The sequence below is a fragment of the Diabrotica undecimpunctata genome, chromosome 2 (assembly GCF_040954645.1).
Source record: "Diabrotica undecimpunctata isolate CICGRU chromosome 2, icDiaUnde3, whole genome shotgun sequence".
Lineage (NCBI taxonomy): Eukaryota > Metazoa > Arthropoda > Insecta > Coleoptera > Chrysomelidae > Diabrotica > Diabrotica undecimpunctata.
The window spans coordinates 97021456-97041697 of NC_092804.1; the positions used below are offsets into that span (position 1 = coordinate 97021456).

Sequence of the window (20242 nt, forward strand, 5' to 3'; positions counted from 1 at the left end):
TACTTCAATTCTCTTTGGTAGTCTTATCGTTACAATTTACAATTTTTTCCATTAATTTACGCATAGCACATGTCAAAGATATTGGTCTATATATTTGGATTACTTTTTGGATTGTTTGGTTTTAAAATTGGTATAATAATAGATTCTGACCATTTTGATGGAAATTTATGTTGCATCCATATTAAATTAAATAACTTTAGTAAGTACTGATGAGCCTTTGAAGGTAAATTTCTTATAAATTTTACTGGAATATCATCAGGTCCCGCTGCCGAATCTTTAAACGAGGTAAGGGCTTCATTGTACTCTTCCATTGAAAACGGTGAGTTTATAGGACTTTTATCTATTTCGTCGAAATCAATAATTAGTTTATGTTCTTCATGTTGCTTAAGTGTGATAAAACTCTGGTTATACTGGGTATTACTAGACCTATGTTTATAAGTGTTAGCCATTTCTTCTGCGATTTCGTTGTTGTTGGTAATAATCTTATCTTGAATATTAAGTGAGTTGATTTTTAAATTCAAAGTTTTTCCCGATATTCGTTTTATCTTCTTCCATATGTCACTCATAGGAGTAGAGCTGTTTATTTTAGAAACATAATCAATCCAGGACTGACGTTTAGCTGTCTTTATTGTAAGTCTAGTTATGGCTCGAGTTCTCTTATATTTTAGTTGGTTTTCAAGTGATTTATTTCTTTTGTATTTATTAAAGGCAGTTTTACTTTCTCTAATGACCTTTTTACAAGATTCGTTTTACCATGGAACTGGTGTGGAGCGTTTCGTTGGAGCTGTTTTACCGATTGAGTTTTCAGCTGCCTTAATAATTATTTTGGTCAAGTTGTCTAGAGATTCTTCGACATTAATTATTGTTGTTCGAGTACTTGTTTATATCCGACTCTATTTGTTCGGCAAAAAGCTTCCAATCTGCTTTATCCATTTTCCATTTCGGAGAAAAATGGGTTGTGCGGTTATGTTGGTTGTTTTCTATAATTAATGGATAATGGTCACTGTTGTATGTGTATTGCATTGGATACCAAGATAAATGTGGATAAAGTTCGCTGTCACATATTGTTAGATCAAGTGGAGTAGCTTCTCCAGTTCTTATATTAAATCTAGTCGGACTTCCGTCATTTAAGAGAGACAAGTTAAGATGATCTAAAATTTCTTCAATTACAGTACCCCGTTGGTCTTTATATGCTGATCCCCAAATCTAATTATATGCGTTTAGGTCTCCCAAGATGATTCGTGGAGTAGGAATTTGTTTGAAAATATTCTCTAGTTCGTTTCTGGATATTACTGTTCCAGGAGGTAGATATATATTGCAAAGGTTTATATTAGTTTTTCCAATGACGGTTACAGCAATGGCCTCTAAGTTAGTATTTAGAGGTATTCTTATCGAGTCATATGAATTATTAATTAAAATTGATACACCACCACTTGCAATGTTTTGGTTGGGCCTTATTTGGTTGTGACACAAATAGTTTCTTAAGTTTATATTTAGATTTTGTCTAAAATTGGTCTCTTGTAAACATACAAAATCTGGATTTTGTTCTGAAAGAATGATCTGTAGCATAGGTAAATTATTGTAATAGCCGTTGATATTCCACTGTATTAATTTATTGAACTCTATTTTATTAAATAAATTTATTTAATGATTGGTTTGTGAGCAGTCACTGTCTGTATCGGATACTAGGTCGTGTGGGATTTGCATCTGTAAGTGTTTTAGAAGAATTTTTCTTAATTTGGTATTTCGTGTCTTTGTAGATCTGTCTTGAGTATAGGGATATATTTTGACATATCTATGAGAGCTGTAAAGTTGTTTGTATAATTTTCAACGGTAGTAAGTGGATCGGATGAATTCTTTATGTTGTCGAATAGGTCTTTTATCTGAACATAGCTTAAAATAAATGGTGGTGACTGCTGGTTTATGAATGCTTCTAGAGATTTACCTTTATTTTGATTTTTCTTAGGATTAAATGGCATTTCTGCTTGACTGGTAAACTTCGGTTTATTAGTGGTATCATTGGAAGGCGGAGAAGGACTTAAGGTATCGTCAATAGTTCTTTTTGAACTGTTCTGTGAAGATTCAATTTTCATATGTAAGGTAGTTGTTTCGTTCGCAGTTTGTTTTATATTTAGTTGATTTTGTGTAGTTGGGGTGTCTTGAAGTAAATGTCGGTGTGATGGTTGATATTTCTGGAGGGCTACATGTTGAGATTTCTTCTGCTGTGGTTGGAGAAGTAGGATTTGGGTTTGGATTGATAGGGTTTTTGCAGGTAGTTGCCGTATGCCCATTTTGTTTACAGTTGTAACACGTTAGGTTGCCGCTTGATAAAAAGATTCTATATGAAGTATTATCGTAATTAATTAAAAACGATTCTGTTAAAGCTGATAAAGATTTGTCTCCTAAAGCTCATTATATCATTAAATTCGGGTAACGGTGCACCAATTTTTAAAAAGGGCATTGTAGATAGAATAACAAGCCCCATGGATTCAAGTTCTTTAATTAATATATCATGAGGAATGGATGGGCAAACATTAGAGAGAATGATTCTTTCGGATGGAGTTATATACCGTCGAGCTTGTATAATCTGGTTATTAACTTCAATGTTGCCGTTATTTTCATTCATGAATTTTTCTACGATATTTTCAGATGATAAATATAAACATATTCTACTGTTTGATAATCTAGAGCAGAATAGTATATTTTTTGGATAGATGATTTCTCCCAGGGGGAGGAGGTAATCTTGTATTTTCGCATCTTCAATGGAATTAAAAATGATAGCTTGCCGTTTTGACGGAAATTTTGTTGTGTTAGTGCAGTAGAGTAACTTCTTTGTGTAGAATTATCCATTTGAGAGTTGCCTGGTAAATTTATTTTATTGATTTGCGACATATTCGTTGATGTTTAAACATTCCTAAAGACGGACCTGTCCGCCGTCAGAAAAAAACCGGCCGGAGATACAGGTCAATGGTAATTAAATGTTTTTGTTTATCGTCAAGCAAATATGGATATGAAAATTTTCAATGATGTTAAATACGTACTAATTATATATTTTCGGTGAAATTTACAGTAAAACTGTATTTACGGACTAGCAAAAGTAAGTTCAGTTGATCACTAATAACTTCACAAAGCGTAGTTAAATTTTGAAAACTTGTTCTCACTTAATTTAAACTATTTTGGAGAGCCAAAACTAAACACACTGTTCCGATATACTATCAGGATCGGGCCATCTGTCCAATCCTTTTCTAACACAAAATAGTACTTTTCTTACTCAAAATTTGCCCTCTAATTTACTGGTATCCGACACAAATACCGCTAGTAGTCTAGAAGTTTGTTCATCTACAGGTACTACTAATTTATCTGCCCTTAGTAAAAATAATTGCCAAATCCTTTTACCTACCGCTCAGGCAAAAGTATATTCAAGAACGGGTAAACCATTTTTTGTCAAATCAATTTTAGATTCAGGAAGTCAGCAAAGTTTCGTATCGAAAGACTTAGCAAATCGATTGCAGTATCTCACTAGAACGCAAAAATTATTCATTTCCGGTTTAGGAAACAATGACCTTGTTCAATCAAATGAAATTTTAGATATTGTGTTACACTCCAAAATTAATCCTTATCAACAATTTGATGTTTCTTGCTCAGTAATAGATCGAATTACTGAGCGATTACCGCAAATCGCTTTAAACCCTCATGGTTTAAAAATACCCGATCATCTAATACACGAGCTGGCCGATCCTCATTTTTGGGAACCCAGCAATATTGATATATTAATAGGTGCTGATCTTTATTTTAGCATAGTAAAAGGCGACCTTATTTCACTACGTCATAATCAACCCACGCTTCTAGAAACTGCATTCGGCTATGTAGTTGCAGGACCAGTGCCTAATTTAAGCCATCAAAAAGGCAATTATCGTATTCCAACAACACATTCTTTTTTATCTGTTCAGGACGAAACTAATCTAACCGTCGGATCCGACGGTGAAGAAAAAGATATATGTTCAATTTTGGAAAAATTCTGGGAATTAGAGGAACTTACCTCGCGATGTTCTTGTTCTGAAGAGGAAGAAATGGCCGAAACACTCTTCGCCGCTACTACTAAAATTTTAGAGTCAGGTCGATATCAAGTTGAAATACCGCTTGCTTGTTCAGGAATAAAACAATTGGGTGATTCATTCACCATCGCAAAAAGACGCTTTTTCACACTAGAGAAAAAAATTTCCAAAGGCCATAGTTTTTTTAGAGAATACAAAAAGACAATAGAAGAGTATTTATCCTTACAACACGCAAAGGTCATACCGCTTACACTCACTAATTGTTGAAATGAACATAAATATTTTATCCCTCATAGAGCTGTTATTAAGGAGGGAGTTTCGTCCACTAAATTTCGTGTAGTATTTGATTTTTCCGCAAAATCCAGCTCCGGATTTTCTTTCAACGAGTTAACTCTCAAAGGGTTTCAAGTACAAGACAACCTTTTTAATACATTGTGTCGATTTCGGACTTATAAATTTGTTTTGACCGCTGACATCAATAAAATGTATCGCATGATAGAAATGTCTCCGCATCATAGATATTTACAAAATATTCTCTGGAGGTACTCACCCTCAGAAGATTTCAAGTGTACTGAATTATCTCGCGTTAGTTTTGGTCAGAATTGCTCTCCATTTCTAGCTACAAAAGTTATTAAGGACATAGCCCTTAGGAACTCCCAAGCACCACTAGCATCTAAAGCTTTATTAAAGCAAACATATATGGATGACATCCTAAGAGGAATCGATTCCAAGTTCCATGAACTTAGACAGCTTTATTCAGAATTAAATGCTGTTTTAAATAAACACGGATTTTATCTTCACAAGTGGTGCTCGAATGTACTATCTTTTTTGCAAGAAATTTCCCAATCTGATACAGTAGAGTTTGATTTGAGTTTAGAAGAAGCGCCATACAAAAATTTAGGATTAAAATGGAACCCAACAGTAGATACGATAAAAATATCTGCGAATACTTTGATTGACCTGGATCCAATATAACTAAGCGATGACTTTTTAGTTGCATTGGTTCCTGTTATGACCCGCTTGGGATAGTTAACCCCTTAATTGTTAACGGTAAAGTACTCATGCAAGAACTTTGGAAACTAAGGGTAAATTGGGATGACCCAATCACCGATCCAGTGAAATTAAAAAAATGGAAAACGTTCTTAACTACTCTCGCTAAAGTAAATAATATTGAAATACCTCGTTTTATTTTTGTAAACAAAAAAATCACAAAAATTGATATCCACGGTTTCTGTGATGAAAGCCTAACCGCTTTTGGGGCTTGCATCTATCTTGTCGCCCAACATAGTAACAACTCATTGTCTAGTAATTTAATTACCGCTAAGTCTCGTGTTGCTCCACTCAAAAATAAACTCACTATTCCAAAGTTGAAATTATGTGTAATGTAACTACTTTCCAAACTAGTTCATCAAATGATAGCTACTTTAAACGAACGCTTTACAATCGATACGATAAATTATTGGTCCGACTCACAGATTGCACTTAGCTGGATAAAAAATCCCGCAAACAGTTACATGACATTTGTAGCCAATCGCGTCTCTACAATTCAAAGCTTAAGTATGATTTCTATACAGAGACATATTTGGTCTAATTTAAATCCTGCTGATATGCTAACTCGCGGCAATTAATTTCGACGAAAATACGCTAGATTTTTGGCTACCTGGCCCTGAGTTCCTGCGAATGTATAGTTTTGATTTCGATAATTTTAATACGTTTTCCCCTGTTGAAAATCTACTCGAAATCAAAAAGATTACTCTTGTAATCTCAGATAAGATGGAGAACTCGTGAACAACAATGTTCGCACGCTTTTCCAAATTTTTCAAGCTACAACATTCAGTAGTATATATTCAGTAGCAATATCGCTTAATCCCTTCATCGACAAAACTGGTATCTTAAGAGTAGGTGGTAGACTTCAGAATGCACCGATTGATGACAGTCAAAAATTTCCAATTCTATTGCCCGCTAATAATCATGTAGTTTCTCTCTTAATAAAAAGAGAACATTGCTGACTGGGACATACTAGTCCCCAAAATGTTTTCGGAAATTGAGGACTACGATACTGGCCGCTCAGCGGCCTAAAACAAGTTAAACGAATTATAAAGCAGTGTTTAACGTGCTACTGCTTTAACGCACATACTGCTTCTCAAATTATGGATCCGCTTCCTATAGATAGGGTACAGAATACTCGTGTTTTTAGTAAAACCGGTGTAGACTTTTCTGGACCCGTGTATATTAGTTCTTCCCGCTTACGCAAAGCTCCAAATTTAAAATGTTATATTGTCTTGTTTGTCTGCATGGCTATCAAAGCCATACATATTGAATTGGTCAGTAATCTGACCACTAATTCATTTCTAGCATCTCTAGAACGGTTTCTTTCATTGCGAGGAAATCCGCAAATAATTTTTAGTGATAACGGAACCAATTTCGTTGGCGCTAATAATTAGCTTCGTGACTTATATGATTTTTTTAAGTCTCAATCAAATTTCGATAACATACGCTCCTATTTAGATCAAAACGAAATACGTTGGAAGTTTATTCCACCTCGCTCTCCCCATTGGGGAGGATTGTGGGAATCTGCTATTAAGAGTGCTAAATATCATTTAGTTTGGTTGGTTGGAAACTCACGGTTCACATTCGAAGAGATGTATACTATTCTAACTCAGATAGAAGCTGTGTTGAATTCTCGCCCACTATATCCGCTGTCAAATGATTCTAATGATCTGCAGCCGCTAACTCCAGAACATTTTTTAATAGGCAGTTATTTGACTGCATATCTTGATTTTGATTTAACTTGTACAAATACTAATCGACTAACTGCTTGGCAATAATGCCAGCAAATCCAACAATCCTTTTGGAAGCGTTGGTCAGTCGATTATCTAAATAATTTGCAAAATCGTCCTAAATGGCTACGTTCATTGCCTAATATTCAGGTTAATGATTTAGTCTTAGTGAAGAGTCAGGACACAATCCCATTGCGCTGACTTCTTTGACGAGTGATTGCCACCATACCCGACAAAGATGGTAAAGTAAGAGTTGTACGATTCAAAACTGCTGATGGAGAATATACGCGTTCTATCACCAAAGTTATCGTTTTACCTATAGGCGATAAAGTTAGTTGTTAGACAATAGACTGTTCTTGTATATAACTTAGGTTTAGTTAAATATTTAGTTGTTAGCCTATTTGTTCGCCGCCGCCCCCCAGAATGGTGAAATTCCATTCCACTTGATATTAATTTTTAACCATGACGATATTGAAATTCTTAGAAGGAATAAAAAAAGATATTTAACGGTACTCTTAGGAGTAGGAGCATTGCGCTACCTGCCTACATAATTTAGATATTATCAGTCAGTTCAGAACAAGCTATTACAAAAGTCGGTCGCAAAATATCGTAAGCTAAACTCGCTATATATAGCTCGCAGATACTCTCTTCGCTTATTAATATATCATATGTATTTGTAACTAAGTAGTCACACTCGCATCGCATTATTCATAAAAATTATCAAGCCAATCATTTATAGTAACCAGTGTTTTCTAAAACTGCAGTTATAGTTTTCATATGAATAGTTAATCCATTCAAACCAGCAGTGTTGCCAGTAGTTCGCTTTAAACATAGAAATGACATTCCGCTAAGCAATTCTACTTGTAATTATATATAATAGTGAAAATAGCTTCAGTGAAAAGTGTAGTGAAGTATCCCATATCACAGTGTTTTCGGACGGCTAACAGAAATTTCGATTTAATCTTAGCATTAAATATAAGTTAGTGTTTAATCTGTTTTTCATTCCAGCCCCTGGCTGGTGGTCCTTCGTCCTTTAATTCTTTAAGCGAGTGTGTTTTCCATTCCAATAGTGACATAAGGAAAAGATGAAGAAAGACAGTATTCTGGATGTAAGCGGAAAACTTCTTATTGGCGATATCTATATTATTGTTTTTTAACAGAAAAAACTCTTTGCTGGGCCTGAGGATGAGGCAAATATTGTAAGCCTCGAAACCGATCGCTTCTGTAACACTTTGAAAGTAAATATTAGATTGTGAATATTGACCTTTTTAATATACCTGTTTAATTATGGACTTACACTTGCAACCCTTGAATCATCATAATAGATAATTATTATAATAGTGTCAAAATGATATTAAATTTACTTACTTAAGTTGATAGAAAACAGCAAATACCTTAAAAATGTTCACAGTTTTGAGTTTATTTAAATAACACTATAATTATAAATCAACACTATAATTATACGAACACACATACATAGAGCTATTAAAAGTAAAAATTATATTTATATAAATAAATTCAACAGACATAAATGTGATTCGTAAGGATTACTGAATCCATATCTGTTATAACTGCAAATTAAGCGTCTTTGTTTAGAGGTGTAGATTGTCGTTACTTGTGAGTTTCTACTTGTTACTTTTGATACGCTTTTGTATATAATCAGTTACAGTAAGTGATTTTGTAACAAGTAGATACTTCTTCAGCATCTCTAGAAATTGGACCACGCATTCCTAGTGTTTATATTCTACTTTTCTGTTAGGCGAACGAACCTTAATTTTTACTTGCCTATAGACTTCTGCCATTCCAAGTTGCTACTTTAAATATCTTAATCTTTCAGTACACGTGCCTCAAAAAGATTTTTATCTAATGAAAACCAAGTCAATTTGATTTCGGTTTATTCTATTCGTTGTATCTCCAGGAGATTTTTATGTATACAATCTTCTTTTTGGTAGTTTAAAAAGTATATTAGCTATTACAAATTCTTTCATCTTACAGAATGTATTAAACGGTCACCACGTTCATTTCTATTTCCTAGACCATATTCACCCACATATCCATTCACTCTTCCCTGGTCAACTTTGGTAATAGAGTCGCCCAGCCCATACTATTGTAGTGTGATGTTTCTTTATTGACTTTAAGACTTGTTCCAAATCATAGTAAAATAGTTCGATTTCATCGTCATTTTTATCTGCCGTCGGAGTTTGAACTTAAATAAAAATTACCATATCTTTCTTAGACCGAAGTTGTAATGATAGAATTCTATCAAAATAAGGAATGAAACTTATTACAGAGTAGTTGACCTTTTTTGCAACTAAGATACCAAGAACATGATTAATCTCGTTGTTACATTTTTCGTTATTTGTAATTTGTTTGCCAAAATCTGGCCATTATACGTCACCCTATACCTAGAACATCAATTTGGAGGTATTCTGTTTCAAGGAATACGTTCGCTAATTTTCTACTTGCAGCTAGACTTCTGATATTCCAGGTTGCTACTTTAAATATCTTAACCTTATGTGAGTCCGCATATTAAAATAGCAAGTAAAAGTACGATTAAAAAATTCTTCTAATAAAATAAAATGAACTACTATTATAAACACTTATTTATTAATTATTTTGCATATTATAAACATTCATCACAAATATTTGTACAATGTTGCAAACACATTATATTTTCCACATTTAACATGAATACTTTGGACTCGGACGGTTTTTTCTCTGCCGCAGTAACTACAGCGTCCCCTTTGTTGATCAATATTACCAGCTGGAGGCGGTAGTACATCTTTAGATTCAATAATTTCTGTAATTCTTAATTTAATTGATAATGGCACACAGAAAAAGTAGCATGAGCACGAAGGTGATTATCAACTAATTGTTTAGCTAATCTTTGTAAAAAATCTTCTGCTGGTTACATTATCGGAATTGTTGCAGTGAAAAATCACATTAATACCTGCAATATTAAGCATCGAATAGAAAACTAACATTGGCCATCTCCTGGTATTTCTTGCGGTGTTATAGGCAGCACACAGCTTGTCCACAGTATCAACATTCCCTTTAGTATTATTATATTCCATTATGATTTCGGGTTTACCTGTTACTTCAACTATTTTATTATCATAAACAAAGACTGGATAACAGTAGGACGTTTTTATTTTGCTTGGAATTGTAGAACACAAGAGTGGCATTTTGTCGAAAGCCAAATAAACTACTGTTAACTAACCGTGACTTTGGAGGGTTGACGAACTTAGGTGGTAATTCTGTTTTGTCTTTACGAATTGTATCAACTAACGTCAGCTTTTTACAACGACTTTAACAGATTCATACTTATGAACGAGTTATCCGTAGTAATATTCCTTCCTATTCCATATATGGGTTCACATAGTCTTAAGACTACCGCATTGGAAGAGTTGCTCACAGGATAAGGGCCAACAGGTTGCTGCTCTACATAGACTCCAAGATTTGAAGTAAAGTAACACTTGGTATCAAGTAGGGTAAAAAGTTTAATCCCATATTTATTGGGTTTATTTGGAGTATATTCCCTAAATGAGCCACGCCCTCGAAACGCTTACAGTTTCTCATCCACTGGTACCAAATGAAAAGGACTGTAAGCAGTTTTGCAGTTGGTCACGAAGACATCGATTATTTTCCGTATGGGTGCGAACTTGTCCCGATTCTTACGTTCTTCGCGAGTTTCAGAATTGTCGAATCTTAAGTGCCGTAAAAGAAATTGAAAACTGTTTAGAGACATTATAAATCGAAATAACTCCACCTTTGTTCCTTGGGTATTGTATTATTCTCGTAAATTTAAGCGATTTGATTTAAAGACGCCGGCTAAGTTCAACAATCCAAAGAGTGCTTAAAGCTCGCATATGTCCGTAAGTGATGTATCTCTTTTACAAAAATAATTGACTACAGTTGAAGCAATATGCTGATTTGTATATTCGACAATAATTTTTAACTTATCTGTATTAAAAAAGTTTTTAAAGATTTCAAGTGTATCTTTCAATATTTTAGTTGAAATTTTCAGACCAGGTAAATGTTTCAATAAATTTACAGATCTGGCTTTAAATCTTTGATAGTGCGTCTTTTTTCCACTTCGGTGCTTCTGTGCCAGTAGATGCTTCCACTTCAATATCCGAAATATCTTGTTCGCTCCCTGAATTATCATTTCTTTCTTCTACATAATCTTCTTTCTGGTGATCATAATCATAGAAATGTTTTTCTTCCTCATTATCTGATAATGCTTCCTCCATCAAGTTTTGAAGGCGGTTCTGCTTTGATTCCTAAGACGCCATCTGGAAAAAATAAATTTAGTCAAAAATTGCGTTACCTTCTAATTATTTGCAAAGATAATTTGTTTATAAAAAGAATTGAATGAGAAACTTCGAAACTATCTTACCGATTTTTCAAAAAGAATTGATTTTGATTGTAATATTATGCAGAAAAAAGATAAATTCACACATGAATATTATGGGAATATACTCACATACTAACTAGAATAATATAAGTTGAAAAAAATATAATCTTACCTTTTGTTCATTAAATACTTCAATAAATATAAAACCTATGTCAGTTACACCAGTACACGCGCGCGGACTCTCAATCCACATTTGGTTATAATTTGGAAACAAATTAACGTACCAACTTATCAGTCTAGACTAATATAAACCAGCCGAGTGGATAAAGACTTACAAAACAGCTACAGAAAATAGTGGGAGGTATGCGAGAAATTCTATATTTCAATAAACGAGGACTGTCAGTCCGCGCGCGTGTAGTGGAAGGTTAAATTAAATTGCATTGTGTAGTGTTTGTTTATTAAAAAAATACTTTGGTACTAAGTACAGTCGGTTTCATCGTGGCTACACAGAGTCGCTTATTATATTAGAACGACCACGATAGCTTGATGTGTACTGACTTCGATAAACGTGAAACATTGTTTATAAAAATTTCTACCCTGGCCGGATTCTAATTCACGACCCCTAAGTTGTTAGCTTAATAAAATGACGCTCTTTCATCATTCTAAATTAAGTCATTCTAAATTTATTTAATCTTTTCTTTATACTTTATTTTTAAATATTTCGATCATATAAATCCCCTGCAGTAGTTTACTTTACTATACGTGAAGTACAGTTTTTAAGAAATTCCTTAAAAAAATTCTCAAAATATTTTTTAAGAGATTACAATTGATCCGCTGATATTTCCAATTTAAGCATTCTGAAAGATTTTAGAATTGATTTGTATGTATGTATACATACATACAAATCACATAAACCATAAATCTTAAAATATATAGATCATAATAAATTAGAAATTCATCAATCCGACTATTGAAAGATTTAACTACTACACTAAAAAGATTTACCACTAACAAGATATTGGCCAATTGATTTTTAGTAGATTTTAGCCTTGTTAGTAAGAATTAAGAGAGTGGGTCCAAAATATCCTCAAAAAACAACAAAAGAATTTTATCACTAAGATCCTACAAGATTGTTATACTTATTCCACGAAACCGTATTCCAAGCATCTTATATAAGGGATAAAAGAAGTTGTAAGTATTTTTATTCGTTGTAGCAAAGTGTAGCTTAAAATGATTTACCTTAATCCTTACATAATTATGAGGAATGTAAGTTCTGTCTAAACCATTCGATGTTAAAAAAGATTTTTGATTTTTGAATCATAGTTTAAGATTAATTTTTATTTGATTAATATATTGATTTATTTTAATTTTTTTATCTTAATTAATTATATAGTTAATATAAACAATAAACTACCTTAAACCTTAAGTCATTGATGGGTGGTTTGGCGTAGCGTATTCCTCTAAATGAATATATTTCTTTTCCTAGTCTAGAAGTTATTACTGATCCTTTAACCTGCCCAAGGGGAGTTGTTGCTAATGGTTCCGTGGTACTTTCTGATTTAACTTCTATAGTATTGAGGACGCAGCCCACAAAAAACACCAAGCTTAGTTGATGTCTCATCCTAAAATAAATCAGATATATGTAATTTCTAAATATTTTATACTTAAGTGTAAACCACACCGAATTTTAATAAAAAATACATTTTTGTTTGTTTTGATGTTTCAATCTGCAATCCGGAAACAATTTTTAAAACAAATTTATTGCCAATTTTCTCCAAAATGATTTCTGAAATGGAAATCGAAACGTCAAAATAAAACAAAAATGTAATTTTTTTACAGCTCATTGTGGTTTATATAAAATATTTAATAAATAATCCAATAGTTAATAATATTAGTTTAAAATAAGAACAGAGAAAATAATATAAAAAAATTTGAAATAAATACAACATTTTAACAGTACCTTCTATATATATTTTTAAATGTATACTACATGTAAAAGCCAATATAACTACTTTTCATTTAAACTCTGAATATCACCAGTACTCAACTAGGCAAAATGACTTCATCAGAATACAAAAACATAATACAGCACGATTTAAAAAATCCCAGTATTATATGGGTATAAGACTTTTCAATGATCTTCCCAACAGTATTAAATCTGAAACGATTTAAAATAAAATTTCAAGGTAAATTAAAATCTTTTCTATTGCAAAATTGTTTCTACAGTGTAAGTGAATATCTGGGTGATGTAAATAATTACTCCTATGTACTTTTTATCTTTTAATTCTAAAATGGTGAAGTTATAAAAATATTTATATTTTTTACTCGACTTTATCGTCCTATATCATGTAAATGATCTTTCAGGATGAATAAATTATTATTATCCAGATTTAGCCATACGGCTCACACTCCCTCATCCCAGATACCTACGGTATCAAAGGGATTGAGCTCTGGTGGGACTTTTTCTGTGTTATCGAGCCCTAGGTGACTTGGTATGTTAGATTATCTCCCAAAAATTTTCGTACACATCTAGATGTCGCGAGGAGTACAGCTTTCTGCATGGCCTTATAGTGATGTTCATTTAGACCCAGCTGTTTTATGTTCCCTAGAAGGTTTTTGGGAGTGACACCAGTAGTAGATAGAATAATAGGTACTGTCTGGGTACTTTCCGTTCTCCATTGTCTCCTGATTTGTATTTCTAGATCTCTGTACTTGGCGAACTTTTCGTTGTATTTAACACGTAAATTATTGGTGTTGGGTATCGCCACATCAATAAGTTTTTTACCTAGTAAGTTTATTAACTAGTATAAGATCCGGTCTATTATGCGCCACTGGTTGGTCTGTAAGCACAGTGCGGTTCCAGTATAGCTTGTAGTTGTCATTTTCAAGCATTCTGTTAGGGACGTATTGATAATAAGGAAGATTGTCGGTTTGGAGAAGTCCCAGTTTGTCACCTAGTTCTTGGTGGATAATATTTCTTACTGAGTCATGGCGTTCTTTATAATCAGTACCGACAAATGCCTGGCAGTCACTGGTAAGATATTGAATGGTTTCTTGGGCTTGGTATCCATATCGGCATTTGTCATTTTGAACTTGAGGATCTTTAACAATATATTTCAGGTAATTTTTAGTTGGAGAAACCTGATCCTGAATGGCAAATCGGAAACCTTCAGTCTCGGGAAACATCTTTCCTGATGTCAACCAATAGTTCGACGCTGTATTGTCGACATATTCTTGTCTGATCTCATTGAGATGTCGCCCATGCAGAAGTTTACTTATCCAGGTGCGCATTTCTTCTTGCTGAGTCAGGTGGTTTATGCGCATTTCTTGTTTCCTCAGTTTGATCCGTTTTGTGTCATCTACTGCACAAATCGCGCGATGAAGAGTAAATATCTCCGCCTGTACCTGGAAATAAGTTCTTAAATTAGCAATTTGTTGATCCAATTGCTCACCTATATCCATAAGTCCTCTTTCCCCTTGATACCGCGGTAATGTTGTTCTCTCTACTACACTTCGTGGATGATGTTTTTGCGCCTTTGTGAGAAGTATTCTTACTTTCCGCTGAAGACCCTCGATATCCGTTTTTGACCACTTGACGACTCAGCGCTGAACAGGCGTACGTATTGAATGCCTTTTTATATATTTTCAATATTTTATATATTTTCAATATATCTATAAACCATTCATGCGGCACTGAATCAAAAGCCTTCTTGTCGTCAATGAAGACAGTAAAAAGGTTTCTTTTTTGGTGTATGCCTGGTTAGAAATGACTGAGTTGATAATAAGTTGTTGTTTGCAGCCCATGGAACCCTTAGCGCATCCTTTCTGTTGAGGCTCTATGATATTGTTCAGAGCACAGTGTTGGTAGATACGCCAGGCCACACAGGATGTGACCAATTTGTACAAAGTTGAAAGACAAGTAATTGGGCGGTACTTAGCTGGATCTTGAGTTTTATTATTAATATTTTTATTATTAATGCACAATCATAGTAGATCTGATTAAAATTACCTTACTGTATTAAATGTCATTATATTTCTTTTTTGAATCACGAGCTTACTACTTTCTGTCACTTCAGCGGTAATATATCTCTAATTAGCTATTGTAAAATATCTTGTTGGAAATATCGTGATTTATATATATTTTATATCCATTGTACCAACCAATGTTACTTATAACGACGATTCCCAGGTTATCTGGTTTCCACTTTAAATATCAGAGCCGATAAAGATCCCTGCACACGCAGTACCAGCAGAGTCAGCGGGACCCGAGGTTTTTACACGTTACCACTGAGTCAGCAGTTACTACTAGAACAAGGAAGAACTTAACTTACAATAGTGGATTCCAATCCTTTAATCAGAAAAGAACCAATAAACTCCAAAAGCAGTGGCATCCTTACTTTGCAAAAATCTACGGAAGGAACACCAAGTGAAGCCCCTGGTAGAACAGCTGTCGAGAATAAGACGACTTGATGTTTTTAAAACTAATGTAAGTCTGTAACATTGAATCATCTGGTATATAATTTTTGTTTTATACTTTTCTTTATTATATACTGTTCGATATTTCAATATTAGTTATTCTTTCAATTAATAAGTTCATGTCAAATTTGAATGTTTTTGCTGATTACTTTAATCATTATAAATACCTTCGATAGGGGCTGCATGACCTTGACGTAGGTTCGGAGTCTTAAGCTGACTGTTCAGATAGGGCTGTAGTCTGGTGTAGGAAGTGGAACAGGTATGTGTGTGTGTGAATGAATGGGATCTCACTAATAAGGAGCTCTCCGTTGAATGAAGGTACCCCTATAAACGGACTAGGCCTGGTGAATGAAAAGTATAGAAAGGTGCGAAACTACCACGCTAGAACAGTTCCTGTCACCACATAGCTCTCTGGGGTATCTGGGAATCTCTCCCAGGTATTCGAGAGACTAGGAATGGAAGAACTGCTTCAGCGACCAAGAAGAAGCCTACTCAAGCTAAAATGTGAGGTAATCGTGCCGACGGCTGTATGACTACAGGGTTTTATGTGGTCGTGAACGATCCCTCTGGGGAACCAGGCAAACCCCATTGTATAAAGCCTTCCCCTGGTAATGCGGGGCTCTGCCAGGGGCGACCAATCTTTCCCTAGCTACTCGTGGGAACAACATGAATATACAAAACAAAAAACCAAAACCAAATTCCAAGGTTGGACCAAAACGTTCACCTCAGTCTGAAGCCGCAGTTAAGGATGGACAACAATGTTTACCTCTAATCTCTGCCCAACCGGAGGCTGGACCAAAACTTTCACCTCAGTCTGAAGCCGGAGCTAAGGATAAACAGCAATGTTCACCTCAAACTTCGGTCCAAGCGGGGAATGGACGAGGACCACCTCAGGAAAATCGGCCAAAACGCCGCAGAATTTGCGGCGACGAGGCAAAAAGAAGAAAGAATACCAAAGAGGCGATGGGAAAAGCTCCCACGGGAGCAGCTCATCCCTTTCCAGCCCTTCCCAAAACAAAGGTGAAGGTGCCCACATTAGAGGCTGACAACGGTTCCACCTCCAAAAGAGGACAGGAACCACCAGCTCCCGGTGTGAAGCGCCTTCACCCAAGTACCTCTACGAAACACACGCCGAGAAAGCATAAGAAGTCAAGCAGTGGTGGAAACATCGCTGCGCCTTTCCAAAGCTTAGTGGAAGTCGCCTTAAGACATCTCAAGGTCGCTATTAAAGATAAGGTAAACCCGTATGGAAAGGTCACTGACGACCGGGCAAACCTTATTAAACAAAGCCAAATCGAGGAATTGGACAAAGCAATCTTGTCCACCTCCATCAGCCAGGTAGAAGCACCCACGTTCAAATCGTGGACTTACTCGGATGAGATCATCAGAGTAGAAGTGAAGTCTGTGATGACGTTGGGGCACTTGCATGGCTGGAAAAGGCTACAGCTGATCTCAAACCGTGGGAGGAAGCATCACTGGCTGTGGTCAGCCAGGATAAGCTCCCAAAACTTACCAAAGTCTCTCTATGGATGCCGGAGGATGCTATTAGCACCTCTGATGACCCAGAAAGAGTGCTGCGGAAGTTAGCGGCGCAAAATCCAGACATGGCAGTTGCGAGATGGTGCACCTTCCACCATGAGGTAAAAAAGGATCCTCAAGGACACCTGTTTGTCTTCGGAATCGGAGACGATGACATGGCTGTCCTTAGGAAAAGGGCAATGAGGCTCAGCTGCACGTTCACCTCCTTGACTTTAAAAATAAGCACCAACAAAGTGAAGGATACCTCCTCGGAACCAGGAACCTCAGACACCCGGCAGCCGACGACGGTTGCTGAGACTGAGACACCCCTGGTCCCACAGCAGGAAGAAGATCATCAAATGATGGTCGACGAACTCTGCAGAGAAGGCTCCGAAAAGACTGGGGCTGGCTCCTTCTCAACCGAGGAGGAAATGGACACCTAAAAGAACCGAAACGATACCTAAGCCATGGGCAAGGACGCCTAAAAAAATAAGGTTACTATTAGCTAAAGCAACTTCCAACACAAAAAGGTGGCAACGCGAAACTATGTCGCCGATCGGATGTAACGGAGGGTGCAAGAGCACTAATCCAAGAACCTTGGATAAATAAGACCAAAATAACTGGTCTTAGCAGTCTAAACGGTCAAATTTTCAGCTTACCAAGCAATCAACAACCGAGAACAGCAATATATGTTCCCAAAAAAATCAAAGCCTCCCCCATGGCGCAGTTTTGCACCTCAGACCTAACTGCGGTTAAAGTGAAATGTCCATGAGGAAAGGGCAAACATAGAGAGTTGATAATAGCATCAGTCTACCTACCCTCAGATGCAGCCACCCTATCACCAACAAAGGAAATAGAAGATCTGGTAGACCATTGTCTTAGTCAGAAGGTAGAACGTATTATCGGCTGCGATTTGAACTCTCACCACTTAGGCTGGGGCAGCAGAGATAACAACGCTCGAGGTAAGTCTCTTTATGATTATATTATTAGAAAAGATTTGTATATCTTAAATAGATGCACCGAACCTACCTTTATTAATGTTTGTAGCCAAACAGTCATAGATAACACGCTGGCAGCAGCTGAAATATCGAATAAAATTCAGAACTGTGAAGGTGTCGGAGGATACCTCTATGTCTGACCACCGCTGGTTAACCTATAATATTAGTCTGGAAAAAAGCCTTAATAAATCGCGCGACCCAAGGAGGACGGATGTATAACTCTACAACCGACTCTTAGAAGACGCTCTGCGGAATGAAAAGGCTTCAACTCCAGGAAGTAATACAGAATTGGAAAGGTATCGGTATCTATCCAAAACAAAATAAGCTATGCTTACAAAAAATCCTGTCCAATAAGGATGGTCCAGAAAAAACGCAAAACCAACTCTTGGTGGTTCACTGAATTGGAACACCTTAAGAAGATAGCAAGAAAAGCTTTTAATAGAGCAAAAAGCACCAAACTCAAAAAAAATTCGAATTCTTATCAATCAAATCTCAGAGAGTTTAAAAAAACCTGCAGACAAAGACAAAGAGCTGCTTGGAGAACCCTCTGTGAGGAAATCGAAGATTTCTCGCAGACTTTTAGGCTACAAAAAGCGCTCTCAAAGGACTCACATCGGCATGTCGGCATACTAACGAAGGAAGATGGAAACAAAACTTTCAACCTTCGCGAAAGTGCTGAGGTCCTGATGAAAACTAACTGATCCAGTTCTAGTGTCTCAACAGCATCATTGGATGGAAGAAGCAATCATACCTTCAATATATGACAGGCATCTCGCCAGAACAATGATTAATCAGGAAGAGGTAAAATGGGCCATATTGTGCTTCACCCTTTTTAAATCACCAGTGCCTGACGGCATATATCCGGCCCTACTATGGTGGGGACTGGATATTCTTCTGCCGCACCTCGTGGAAATATTCAGAGCATCTTTGGTTCTGAGATATATTCCTAGGAAGTGGAGAGAGGTACGTGTGGTCTTCATACCAAAACCAGGTAGGATGGACTACACCCTACCAAAGGCTTTCCGACCAATAAGCCTAACATCCTTTCTGTTGAAAACGATGGAAAGGCTATGCGAGAGGTACATAAGGAATGAAGTTCTGGTCCATAACCCACTTCACCCAAATCAGCATGCATATACTTGGGAAAGATCTACCGATTCTGCACTGCATCATGTAGTGGGAAGAATTGAAAGATCGCTGGATAATAAAGAATCCACTCTAGGTATATTCATAGGCATTGAGGGAGCGTTTGATAAAACCACATTCCCAACCATCACCCAACAGCTCAACGTCAGGAATGTTCCCCTGGCCATAAGCAAATGAATATTCAGTATGCTCTCTAATAGAGCAATAAGCATAAATGTAGAAGATGTTTCTGTTAGAGACATAGTTACGAGGGAGTGTTCACAGGGAGGGGTGCTATCACCACTACTCTGGAACATAGTTCTAGATACCCTGGTTGACCAACTCAGCAACAATGGTTTCTATACAATAGCCTATGCAGACGATATTGCTATCCTTCAAAGCGGTAAATTTTAGAACACACTATGTGAGAGATCACAAGTTGCCCTCCGACTAATAGAAACATGGTGCAATGAACACTCACTATCTATCAATTCTAAGAAAACAATGACGGTTCTCTTTACCAGGAAAAGAAGAATCACGGGCTTAATACCCCAAGGATTCTAAACTACAGTCTAAATTTTTCTGACGAGGTGAAGTAGCTTGGTATTACCCTTGATAGGAAGTTAACATGGAACTCACACTTAGATGGTAGAGCCTGATTTTAATGCTTTAGAATCAGGTGAACCGCACAGAGGAATAGGACAAAGCAGACTAAGGACGAATACAAACGCGCCAAACAAGAGCTAAATAAGCTAATCAAGAGAGCTAAGCGCACATATTGGCAGAACTTGTGCAAGGCGCTAGATAATGACGTATGGGGAGAAGCTTACAGAATAGTCACCAAAACGCTGAAGTTAGTGACCCCGTACAATCTGTGCGATGATAAAAAAATGGAAATTGTGAATAACCTTTCCCAATAATCCTATTACAAAT

At 36.0% G+C, this 20242-nt stretch overlaps 1 protein-coding gene across 4 annotated transcripts in view; it reads right to left on the bottom strand.

Moving 5' to 3' along the window:
• Positions 1-20242, bottom strand: part of LOC140434744 (juvenile hormone esterase-like) — a 538160-nt gene that overhangs the window by 239725 nt on the left and 278193 nt on the right. For all 4 annotated transcript variants that reach the window (XM_072523239.1, XM_072523238.1, XM_072523240.1 and 1 more), the window contains exon 2: positions 12607-12814. In XM_072523239.1, the coding sequence (XP_072379340.1) occupies positions 12607-12813 (207 nt within the window). In that variant the 5' untranslated portion in view covers position 12814. The remainder of the gene's footprint in view (positions 1-12606; positions 12815-20242) is intronic.